General features: G+C 38.3%; 1 protein-coding gene across 3 annotated transcripts in view; it reads right to left on the bottom strand.

Moving 5' to 3' along the window:
* Positions 1-13,289, bottom strand: part of NADK2 (NAD kinase 2, mitochondrial) — a 47,460-nt gene that overhangs the window by 2,084 nt on the left and 32,087 nt on the right. For all 3 annotated transcript variants that reach the window (XM_046000583.1, XM_046000584.1, XM_046000585.1), the window contains 3 exons: positions 6,129-6,184; positions 5,947-6,000; positions 2,310-2,433 (listed from right to left, as the gene is read on the bottom strand). In XM_046000583.1, the coding sequence (XP_045856539.1) occupies positions 2,310-2,433; positions 5,947-6,000; positions 6,129-6,184 (234 nt within the window). The remainder of the gene's footprint in view (positions 1-2,309; positions 2,434-5,946; positions 6,001-6,128; positions 6,185-13,289) is intronic.

Here is a 13,289-nt window from a genome sequence, read left to right as displayed (position 1 = left end):
TTAAATATTAAGCTTTCTTAACCTCTAATTATGGTTTCTTTAAAACTCTTAATATTTTTTGAAACTGGTAGATCATTTGGCCTTGATTTTAAAAATCAAGTTGTTCTTTGGTTTGAGAGAGTAACTTTGTATATATGGATACATTACCCAAATCTAGTATTCAGAATAGCTCCATTCACCCAGACAGCTATGAGAGAACAAGTCCAGACTTGATGGAACTCACAGGCTTTTTTCATACAAAAAAATGTTGAGCTATTACTATTACAAGTGCTAATATTGAGAAAGAATGTAACTGTTTTTACAGTTTAACACATGAAGAGGCACAAATTTGTAGTGTACAGCTCAATGAACACATTTGTGTAGTCATTCCTCACCCAAATCAGGACTCAAGTGTGCCCCAGAAGCCCCCTCCTCACTGTCCTGAGCCCACTCCTTGTGACACATGCACTGTTCTAAAGTCAGTCACCATCGCAGTAATAGCTGTTTGTTCTTAAACTTTATATAAATGGAAGAATACAATAAGTCTGCTTGTATCTAGCTTTCTTTTGCTTAACAGTATGTTTGTGAAACTCATCCATTTGTTGGATGTGAAACACCATTACCAGTGGTATTGGTGTGTTCAATTCATTGCTGTATGAAAATACTTCCATTGTATGAAAATAGCAAAATTTATGGCTCTCTTCTATTCACTAACACCTGAGTTTTTACTACTGGAAGCAGTGCTGCTGTGTATATTCATAATATTTATTTTATTATTATTAAGATTTTACTTATTTATTTGACAGAGAGAGAGAGGGAACACAAGCAGGGGGAACAACAGGCAGAGGGAGAGGGAGAAGCAGGCTGCCCTCTGAGCAGGGAGCCCAATGTGGGGCTCGATCCCAGGACCCTAGGATCATGACCTGAGCTGAAGGCAGCCTCTTAACTGACTGGGCCACCCAGGTGCCCTGCTGTGTATATTCTTGAGCATCTTTTGTTGCAGACATTTGTGTATCTACAGTTCTGGTGGAGGTACACCTAAGAGTGGGATTGCTGGGTCAATGCGTGTGCTATATTCAGCTTTGGTAGGTAGCTGCCAAGCAACTCTCCAAACTATTCCTAACAATACCGAAGTTACAGTTGCTCCCACCTTATAGCAACTAGCATCTCAGCCCTTCTGTTGAGTGTGTATGGTATCAGAATAGGAAGTTTTAATTTGCATTTCCCACATGAATAGTAAATTCAAGGATGTTTTTCATACACTTAACCATTCGGATACCTTCTTCTGTAAAATGCTTGTCCAGAACTTTGGCAATTTTTCTACTGAGCTCCCTTTTCTTGTTGAGTTGTAGGAATTTACAATATTCTGGATATAAGTCCATTGCTGGATATAGGTACTGCAAACATCTCACTCTGTGGCTTGCCTTTTTTCCTTAATGTTGTCTTGATTAACAGAAGTTCTTAATTCTAATATAGTTCAATTTGCCAATCTTTTGTTGATAAGTGCTTTATATGACATGTTTAAAAAATACTGTCCAACTGCTAAAGTCATGAAGCCTTATTCTGTTTATATGAGCAAAAATTTAAATGTCTTTGTAGTATCACCTAAACTGAGTACAGATTTATTGAGTAATCAAAATTAACTCTCAAAGGAGTAAAATGAGTTTCCTTAAGTTTTTCCTAGAAAAAAATCAACAGTATTTTTTTAAAAAGAGAATATGTACACTGTTTAAGCAGCAATTCAAACTTAAACCATTCCTTGCCTACCATGAGACAGATGACATTCAATTTTCTGAACAAAAAAACTGGACAACCTTTACAAAATAAATTATGTATTTTTTTATATCCACCCTTCAAAAAAAATCAAATCTGCTAGATGTGGAATAGGGAGGGGTCAGTTTTAGGGAAAAGGTGACAGAAATGAGTCCTACTCTAAAAGTTTATTGCTACACAACTGAGGTTTTATATGAATGTTTATCCTGCTTTTTATCCCATAGCATATGAAAAAAAAGTTGCTTTCCAGAAAAAGTGATAATATATTAATACATACAAGATCAAATTAAAACAAATCCACATCACCCAATTAAATATTTATGCCCCTTCTATTTACTTAAAGTTTCTCTAAAATGGTACAGTATGTTAGAAAGGAAAATACCATTCTCACCAGGGTATATAGCATGACACCTTATTAGTTCCACAAGTTCTATACTTTTCCTACCAGATTAAGTTTGAATGAGTGGATTTCATCAAACTGAATACTTTAAAACCAAGAGTCCTTTATCATTTCAAGAAGTAAAAGCACAGTCACAAGTCATCCTTTGGAAGCTTACTTTGAGGAGAAGCAGCGCTGACGACTGCTGGAGAAAACTCTGTTTGCTATTGGTTCTCGAATACTGAAAAGTATTTTTGGTTCTTCTGGACTGAAGAGCAACGATTCATTATATTCATTTGTTACTATGAAGGAAAAAAATATAATAGCGCAGTCAATGGAAGATGGTCACTTCTGAGAAGTGCAAAATGAAAAAATGCTATCTTCTTCCCAACTTAAAAGCAACTCTGTTCCAAAGGTCTGTTTGGCACAGAGTTTCTTGGAACTCACAATACATTCCATTAAAACAAAACAAAACAAAACAAACAAAAAACCCACCTTATAAATGAGGATTAGGTTCCAAGATTAGGCCATCAAAGCCTGTATCAACCACAATATAGCAGAAATAGATATACTGGGGTGGGGGGGGAGCCTACAAAACAGTAATTAAACAGAAGGAACTAGCTTGAGGCACTCAAATGGAACTTGGGCTCCAACAATCCCTTTGCCAAGTTCCCTTCCAAAATACCATGTCAAAGTGTTCATAAGTTAATTGTCTTGATGTAAAATGCAGTCTTAAACAATAACAGGCAAAAATATGCTTTCTCTAATGAAACTGCGATTACTCAAGGTATTTTTAGAAATCTTTGAGATCTGATTTTCATAACCAAGTAGCACATCAAAGTTGATAGGCAAAGCACAAACTGGTTAAAAACAACTGTACAAAGAAATCAGACTTGTAAGAATGTTTCCTTGAACACCACATTAAAACAAATCATAAGACTGTCAAACAATCTAGCTTATTTACCAAAATTTCACTTAAATTATTTGGCTCTTTGAAAAAAATATGTCAAAAATAAAAATGTGCTTCTCTGGACACACACACACACACACACACACACACACACACACACAGTCCTAGCTCCAGGGGGGTGCCTAGCTGGCTCCAGTCACTAAAGCATGCGATTCCTGAACTTGGGGGCATGAGGTCAAGCCCCACATTGGGCAGAGAGAACTTTAAAAAAAAAAAAAGTGCTAGCTCAGAAAGAAATTAATTCCAAAAATGTCTGTAATATTGACTGCACCACTCGCTTTCACTATTGCTTCTAAGAACAGTCAAATTTTCAAAGGAGTAACATTCACTCAATAGAGCAGGAAAAAAAAAAAATCACCGTATTTTACATATACCCTTAAATTGACATGCCTGGTATGTTTCAGCTGTTTTACATAATTATGTTTTAAGTTAAATTATATAATGAATCATTACTATAAATGCCTAATTTTCCTTTGACACATATTTAACGTTAATCTTTTTAGTCTCCAATAGGGAGAAAGTCTACTTTAGTGAGCTGAAATGGACTTCAGAGATTTAGTCCTGTTTTTCAAACTATTACAGGCCAAGGATCTTCCTCAACAAAGGAAGTCTTACCTGGAAATCCAAGATACTCACATAAATGAACTGACATTATTACATATGTAAGTAGATTCACTATGAAAAAGTTTGGAGTTTTTAAAAATATAATTGACCTTGAAATCTCAGGATACTCTTCAGTTAGAAATAGAAAGGAGATAAAAGACCTCAACGTGAGACAGGAATCTATCAGAATCCTAGAGGAGAACATAGGCAGTAACCTCTTCGATATCAGCCACAGCACCTTCTTTCAAGATATGTCTCCAAAGGCCAAGGAAACAAAAGTGAAAATGAACTTTTGGGACTTCATCAAGATCAAAAGCTTCTGCACAGCAAAGGAAACAGTCAACAAAACAAAGAGGCAACCCACGGAATGGGAGAAGATATTTGTAAATGACAGTACAGACAAAAGGTTGATATCCAGGATCTACAAAGAACTTCTCAAACTCAACACACACAAAACAGATAATCATATCGAAAAATGGGCAGAAGATATGAACAGACACTTCTCCAACGAAGACATACAAATGGCTATCAGACACATGAAAAAATGTTCATCATCACTAGCCATCAGGGAGATTCAAATTAAAACAACATTGAGATACCACCTAACACCAGTTAGAATGGCCAAAATTAGCAAGACAGGAAACAACGTGTGCTGGAGAGGATGTGGAGAAAGGGGAACCCTCTTACACTGTTGGTGGGAATGCAAGTTAGTGCAGCCACTTTGGAGAACAGTGTGGAGATTCCTGAAGAAATTAAAAATAGAGCTTCCCTATGACCCTGCAATTGCACTGCTGGGTATTTACCCCAAAGATACAGATGTAGTGAAAAGAAGGGCCATTTGTACCCCAATGTTTATTGCAGCAATGGCTACGGTCGCCAAACTGTGGAAAGAACCAAGATGCCCTTCAACGGATGAATGGATAAGGAAGATGTGGTCCATATACACAATGGAGTATTATGCCTCCATCAGAAAGGACGAATACCCAACTTTTGTAGCAACATGGACAGGACTGGAAGAAATTATGCTGAGCGAAATAAGTCAAGCAGAGAAAGTCAAGTATCATATGGTCTCACTTATTTGTGGAGCATAACAAATAACATGGAGGACATGGGGAGATGGAGAGGAGAGGGAGTTGAGGGAAACTGGAAGGGGAGATGAACCATGAGAGACTATGGACTCTGAAAAACAACCAGAGGGTTATGAAGGGGCGGCGGGAGGGGGTGGGGTGGGGTGGGAGGTTGAGGAACCAGGGGGTGGGTAATAGGGAGGGCACGTACTGCATGGAGCACTGGGTGTGATGCCAAAACAATGAACACTGTTATGCTGTAAATAAGCAAATAAAAATAAATAAATTAAAAAAAAAAAAAAAAGAAGAAATAGAAAGGAGAGCTTTAGTGGGAAGTCTGTACAAAAATGTTCCTGATAGATGAGATGGGACTTTAGTGAGTTAATTTCATATGCAAATCAAAGGAATGTGTTTTCTAATTTAAGAATTTAAATATATAGAAAAAATTTTAAGAATAAAGTTGAAGAAACCCTATGCATTCATTACCAATCTACTTCCACCTCCTCATCTTACAGTCCAGGAAGTGGAGGAATGGAATCAGTCTTGCTCAGATTTTCAGTGAGTGACTGGTCTGGGATTGGACCCCAGGTGGTCAAACTCCCTGATGAGTAGTATTCTTTCCCAACAGGGCTGTTTCTCTCAAGGGAACCCTGAAGCAACTGGCAGGAGTAGGTAGTCAAAAGTTAAGGAGAACATTTTAGTGAATGTGAAGATAAAGCATTCACAGCTCAGGGAATTCCATTTCATTCACAGGATATTAATGGCATACTGAGTTTAGGTAAGCATTTCCCATTTGCTATCTATTTTTTCCATATATTCCTATCCCCCAGGACATGGTTGTAGTGTTAACTATACTACATGTCAAACTACATTACATGTCAAAACCATGTGTTTTGTGTTTATATTTTTGTGAACTATGAAATATATAACCTTTATGTCAAAACCATGTGTTTTGACATAAAGGTTATATATTTCATAGTTCACAAAAATATATAAAAAGTCCAGCTCTAAACTTTTTATTGCTTATATTTATGTAAGGGGATATTATATCAAGAGACGGAGTCAAAAAAGTACTATTCTTTGCTAATTAGACAAGTTAACTTCACAATAACATCCTCAAGATCGATGCAGAACTTAAATGAAACTGTTAGTAATTATGGTCATTAGTCACTGACCTTTCTCTACCAATTCTCTGTTCAATGGAAGACTTAAATTCCCTTGTCGTTTTGCTGTTGAAAAAGGAAAGGGGGAAATAAATACCTTGATTAAATATTTTGTGTCATATAACAGCTAACATAATAATACCTATGCATTATATAGCATATAATTGTAACATAATAGCTATTATGGTACTCACCAATATTTAAAACATCTTCCACAGCCTGAGTTGCAACCCTATTAATATTGAATGACCTAGAAACAAACATAAGTTCTTTAATTCTAAAAACATACTAAAAATGAAAAAGAAATTATCTACTTAATATATAAAAAACTCTTAGAATTATCAAGGAAAAAAAAAAGCCAAAAGACAATAGCCACTTCACCCATTTTAAAAAGTAGGCAAAGTACATAGACAAACAGTTTACAGGCCTATATGAAAAAGCATTCAATTTTACTTCTACTAAGGAAATACAAATTAAAGACTGATACTATATTGGCCAGATATCAGAAAAACATTCTCATATACTGATGGGTTTATGGAAGTTGCAGTTGGAGGGCAATTCTGTGTTATTAAAATTTTAAAATGAACATATTCTTCAATCTACTAATTTCTCCTAAAATATACTTGCTCTATAATACACAAAGACATGTACAAGGTTATTTACTGAAGCACTGTTTATAATAGCAAAACAACTCATATCCACAGGAAACAGATTAAATGTTACTATGTAGATATTAAAAAGAATAAAATAGAACTGGATGTGCTGATAGATAATGGATATGGTAAGTTAAAAGCCAAAGGCATTATGTAGTATATATAAACAGGGAAGTATTATATACAACAAAATTTATACATACGTACATACACACACACACACACATATGGGATGGTTGTGTCTGGAGATTAGTACTAGAGATATGAAATGAAAGACTAGCTTTTCATTTGATACCCTTTTATACTATTTAATATTTTTAATGTGCAAATATCTCTTTAAATTACAAAACAGAAAAGATGAGAAATTTTTACTACTGTGTAATGCCTTGCTTAACCACTTAAGAACAAATATTAACACAAACATCAATCACTTTTTTTTTTTTAAGATTTATTTATTTATTTGACAGTGAGAGGGAGAGATAGCACAAGCAGGAGGAGCAGCAGGCAGAGGGAGAGGGGGAAGCAGGCTCCCTGCTGAGCAGGGAGCCTTATGTGGGGCTCAATCCCAGGATCCTGGGATCATGACCTGAGCCAAAGGCAGCCTCTTAACCGAATGAGCCACCCAGGTGCCCCCATGAATCACTTTTAAAAGGAGCTCTGTCCTTGGGTCTACAAAGATGGTTATGGAAGGTTTTTTGTTTTTTTTTTTTTTTCTCATTCTTTCCAGTGATTTAGAATTCTGCTGCTGCCTCACAACTCTTCTCACATAGCTTCAGTAGATAACTCAATGACCCACACACTCTCAACGTAATTCAGTGATTCTTAACCTTCTTTGAGGAGGGCAAGTAACAGATACTCTTGCATACCCTTCTAACTCTATACCCTTCACATTTTGAGAAATGTGGTAACATTGTGGGCATTCTCTTAACAATGCAGATACACGAATTTTTATATTAAAAAATTTGGGGTCACTCACAGTCCACATACCTATGCTAAAAAAGAAAATATCAGATCTAGCCATTGCCTATTCTATTTTTCACCATTAGCTACTCTCCAGTCTACTCTCCAATTTCCTATTGCAACCACACCAAGCCCATTCTTGCCTCTGTACCTTTGCTCATACTTACTATGTGGCATGAGGCAAAATACTTTAAGTATCCTGACTCATTGTTTAGTATGAGCTTTGCAATACCTATCTCATTAGAATTATTGCCACATACTACAGGGCCAGGCATCTGTGACACCACCTGGCTCATGGCAAGAACTCAATACTGAATGAAAATACCAAATGAAAAAGATGTACATGAGTTATATTCTAATTCTTCTGAATATTCACATTATTGGAAGATACTGTTTTAGAACTCTATTTTAAATTAAGAAGTCACATAAAATGAGCTATATTTATTAGGGCTTCACTGAATTAAAATATTGACATCAAGACTTACGAGAACAAAAGTCTCCTATGACTTGATCTAACAGTCCTAGAACTAAGACTTACTCAGGATACCACAAGACAACCCAAACTAAGTCCTCTGAATAGGGGTTAAATTAAGAGGAATTTCCTATGGTTGCTGGATTCAGCCAGTTCACTCTCCCTTTAGGAGTGGTTTATATTCTAGGGGCGCCTGAGTGGCTCAGTGGGTTAAAGCCTTTGCCTTCGGCTCAGGTCATGATCCCAGGGTCCTGGGATCAAGCCCCACATCGGGCTCTCTGCTCCGCGGGGAGCCTGCTTCCTCCTCCCTCTCTGCCTGCCTCTCTGCCTAGTAGTGATTTCTCTCTGTCAAATAAATAAAAAAATATTAAAAAAAAAAAAAAGGAGTGGTTTATATTCTACATCAAAGACAAACTATATGCTTAAGGAGGTCTTAGCTAGCCCATCATGACTTTTTTCTTAGGTCTACAACCTTCACCGTTCTAAGCGTTCCCAAATCACATAAAACTTCCATTAAAGACAATCCAACCGAGGGGCGCCTGGGTGGCTCAGTGGAGTGGGTTAAACCTCTGCCTTCGGCTCAGGTCATGATCTCAGGATCCTGGGATCGAGCCCCGCATCGGGTTCTCTGCTCGGCAGGGAGCCTGCTTCCTCCTCTCTCTCTGCCTGCCTCTCTGCCTACTTGTGATCTTTCTGTCAAATAAATAAATAAAATCTTAAAAAAAAAAAAAAAAAAAAAGACAATCCAACCGAAAGACAAATTGACTCTCTTATCTTCTTAAGCTAGTAAAGCTTTCTCTCTTCATTTAAGAACATTTATCCTTAACTTGGTCATGACAGAATGTATGGAGGAGGGGGATTGGCAACAGTCCTAAAAACTAACAGAAATGCACGTGATTGAACTCTGTAGTACTTCTCCCAGTGAATGTAGCTAATTCCACACTAGGAAAAGGACAGAGATGACCATGAGACAATTCAGACAACCTGCTATGCAACATAACCCTTACCTCCTCTGTCCTGTGGAGGAATTTTTAGAAATGCAAAATGGGATAGCTAATCCCCACTTTCTGTGTGTGTGCATGCGCACATACGGTGTGAGGGTGTGTGTGTGCATGCGCATAGTCAGGCCATCTCCATCCTTTCTTGTCATAAAGCCATGTGACAGAGTTCTAGCTACAGGAATGAGAATGGAAGTCATGCACAACACGTCTAAGCCTGTGTCCCGTAAGCCTCCCATAGGTGATCCTCCATGTTCTTCCTCCTTCTCTGGCTTGATATAAGTAGAGGGACTTAAGCAGTCATGTTTAAAAGACGGTTGAGCATGATAGAAGGAGCCTGGATCCCTGAGTCACCACTTACAGATCCACCTCCCAACTGAAGACCCACTTGGACTTTCTAAGAATAAGATATAAACTTCTATTTTGTTAAGTCACTAAGATTGGGGGGTTATCAGTTACAATAACTATCTTATCCAAAGTTCTCCATTTCTGTGTTTCATAGTCAAAGCAAAGACTGAGAGGTCACACAGGAAAACTTCCATCTCTGTATCAAGAGTTGAAAGAGTAAAAGAAATAGGCTGTTCTATTCCTTTCTTTCCAGTGATCCCTAAGGTCTATAGTTTAGAGTTAAGTCCAGAACTTAAATCTGTCTTCACCATTTATTAGCCACATGGCTTTGGGAAACTCCTGAGACTTTAATAATACTCTTATTAAGAAAAATAAAATCACTTACTTCCAAAGTATTTTTGAAGATTTAAATAATATATGTAAGCTCAAGACAAAGCTTAGAAATGGCAGTTTCGCTTATTTGCGGAGCATAGGAATAACATGGAGGACATGGGGAGATGGAGAGAAGTGAGTTGGGGGAAACTGGAGGGTGAGACTGCAGACACTGAGAAACAAACTGAGGGTTTTGGAGAGGAGGATGGTGGTGGGGGACGGTGAGCCTGGTGGTGGGTATTAAGGAGGGCATGTATTGGGGCACCTGGGGGGCTCAGTGGGTTAAAGCCTCTGCCTTCAGCTCAGGTCATGATCCCAGGGTCCTGGGACCGAGCCCCGCGTCAGGCTCTCTGCTCAGCGGGGAGCCTGCTTCCTCCCCTCTCTCACTTGTGATCTCTTTCTCTCTGTCAAATAAATGAATAAAATATTTTTAAAAAAGGAGGGCATGTATTGCAAGGAGCACTGGGTGTGGTGCATAAACAATGAATTCTGGAACACTGAAAAAAAAAATAAAAAATTTTTAAAAATTAAAAAAGAGAAAAATGAGCAAAAGAAAAAAGAGAAAAAGAAAGAAATGGCAGTTTGATAGACATTTTCCTTTCTCTCAGCCCTTCTGGCCCCAGGCTTCTCTTCTCCACCGCCACCGCCCCCCCCCCAACAATTTTCTGAAGAGAACAAGGACAACAGATGAATGGGAAATGTAATCACAGCAAAAGAACGATCCGTAACGAGAGGGAGTAAGGCAGAAGATGTTAGAAGCAAGCAAGCTATGTAGGGCCGAAGAGAGAAGAGTCTGAGTGACCGAGGTGGCAGGGACAGGATACAGTTAGGGACAGAGACTTCTAGACCACAACACTGGAGACCACAGGAGACTTTAACGAGCAACACAGAAAAGATGGAAATCCTAACTTCAGCTGTACTCATGTCCAGCATCAACACAGGACTCAGCTGTAAGGTGTGTGGCAGTGGAGGGCAGGACTGGTTTGCAAGCCTAGTGGCTCTTACTCTTTATGCTCTTCTTACTACTAAGAAGTTGAAAACCAAAACTATCAAAGTCACACAGACATAGACACACACCCCAAAGCAAAAGCCAAAGGCGATTCCTTGCCTTTGGCATAACCACTATTTCACTAAAATTAGCAAGTTTACCTTGATAATTCTTCACAAAACCTAGTGACACATCCCTGAACTGCAGGAATTGTACAGACCGCTCCCCCTCTACACCTAAAGCTGGCAGTCAAAAGGGCCTTGGTTTTATAGTCAAACACACCTGTGCTTGTATCCAGTTTCTGACACTAGTTGTGACCTCCCCTAATTATTTATCCTTGCAAAGCTTCAATTTCTACCTTTATAAAACAGGGATACAACTACTTTCTTGCAGGATTTCTATAAGAATATTGTCAATGTATAAAAAGCGCCTAGCACAGTATGCAGAGTAGCAGGGGCTAAATGACTAAGAGCTTGTCTTATAATCCGTACAACAGAACCTACAGAATCAGAAGATAAAGTAATCTTATTTTTTTATAATTTTTTATAAACATATAATGTATTATTAGCCCCAGGGGTACAGGCCTGTGAATCGCCAGGTTTACACACTTCACGGCTAAAGTAATCTTATTTTATCTGTTCCATTTCCCCTCACTTTGCCAAAAAGGAAACTGTACAAGATCACAAAGCTAGTTAGTGGTTTAGGCCGAGCTCTAACTTCCAGGCTAGTGCTCTTTTCAGTTATACCACTTTGCCCACTTTGGGGGTGGGGGGCGGGGGGGTAGGAATCGGAATACTGGTAGAGGAGAAGGAGAAGGATCTAAGAAACCATTTCTGATTCTCAATACAGTTTTCAACAAGTAACACATCGCAGTGAGCAGAAAAGATGTTATGATAAATTAAAGCAGTTAACTGTGATGTTTTCATTTTATGAGGGTTACAAAATAATTTTATAACATTAGATTGTTAAATTTATTTTTTCAAACAATTATTGATAAAAGTCATTTTAGAGTGTATCTTTCTTTATGGTGTAAGAAAATGGTCGAGTTTCCATTCTTTTACACCATACACAAAGATAAACTCAAAATGGATAAAAGACCTCAACGTGACGCAGGAATCTATCAAAATCCTAGAGGAGAACATAGGCAGTAACCTCTTCAACATGGGCCACAGCAACTTCTTTCAAGACACTTCTCCAAAGGCAAAGGGAACAAAAATAAAAATGAACTTCTGGGACTTCATCAAGATCAAAAGCTTCTGCACAGCAAAGGAAACAGTCAACAAAGAGGCAACCCACGCTATGGGAGAAGATATTCGCAAATGACACTACCAAGGGCTGATATCCAAGATCTATAAAGAACTCCTCAAACTCAACACAACAAAACAGATAATCACGTCAAAAAATGGGCAGAAGATGTGAACAGACACTTCTCCAAAGAAGACATACAAATGGCTAACAGACCAATGAAAAAATGTTCATCATCATTAGCCATCAGGGAGATTCAAATCAAAACCACACTGAGATACCACCTTACACCAGTTAGAATGGCCAAGATTAACAAGACAGTATTCAACAACTGTTGGAAAGGAGAACCCTCTTACACTGTTGGTGGGGATGCAAGTTGGTGCAGCTACTTTGGAGAATAGTGTGGAAATTCCTTAAGAAATTAAAAATAGAGCTACCCTATGACCCTGCAGTTGTACTACTGATATTTACCCCAGAGATATAGATGTAGCGAAAAGGGCCATCTGTACCCCACTGTTCATAGCAGTAATGGCCACAGTCGCCAGACTAAGAGCCAAGATGCCCTTCAACAGACAAATGGATAAAGAAGATATGGTCTGTATATACCATGGAGTATTATGCATCATCCATCAGAAAGGATGAATACCCAACTTTATATCAACATGGACAGGACAGGAGGAAATTATGCTGACTGAAATAATTCAAGCAGAGAGAGTCAATTATCATATGGTTTCACTTACTTGTGGAGCATAAGGAATAACACGGAGGACATTGGGAGGAGAGAAGTTAAGTGGAGGAAATCAGAGGGGGAGATAACCATGAGAGACTATGGACTCTGAGAAACAAACTGAGGGTTTTGGAGAGGAGGGGGGTGGGGTGTTGGGTGAGCCTGGAGGTGGGTCGTAGGGAGGGCACATATTGCATGGAGCACTGGGTTTGGTACATAAACAATCAATCTTGGAACACGGAAAAAAATAAAATTACAAAAAAAAAAAAAGTCATTTTAGAAATATAGTTCTCAGGATACCTGGGTGGCTCAGTCAGTTAAGCCACTGCCTTCGGCTCAGGTCATGATCCCAGAGTCCTGAGATCAAATCCCACAACCGGCTCCTTGCTCGGTGAGGAGCCTGCTTCTCTCTACACCTCTGCCTGACACTCTGCCTGCTTATGCGCTCTCTCTCGCTCTCTCTCTCTCTCTGACAAATAAATAAATAAATAAATAAAATCTTTTAAAAAAGAAATACAGTTCTCACTAGCCCTCAGGAAAATAAGATCTTATCCAATCTTTAAATAGCACTTCTAATTTTTCTCCAAAGGTT

This window comes from Meles meles, chromosome 3, assembly GCF_922984935.1.
Source record: "Meles meles chromosome 3, mMelMel3.1 paternal haplotype, whole genome shotgun sequence".
Classification (NCBI taxonomy): Eukaryota; Metazoa; Chordata; class Mammalia; order Carnivora; family Mustelidae; genus Meles; species Meles meles.
This window is presented reverse-complemented; position numbering and strand designations above follow the sequence as displayed.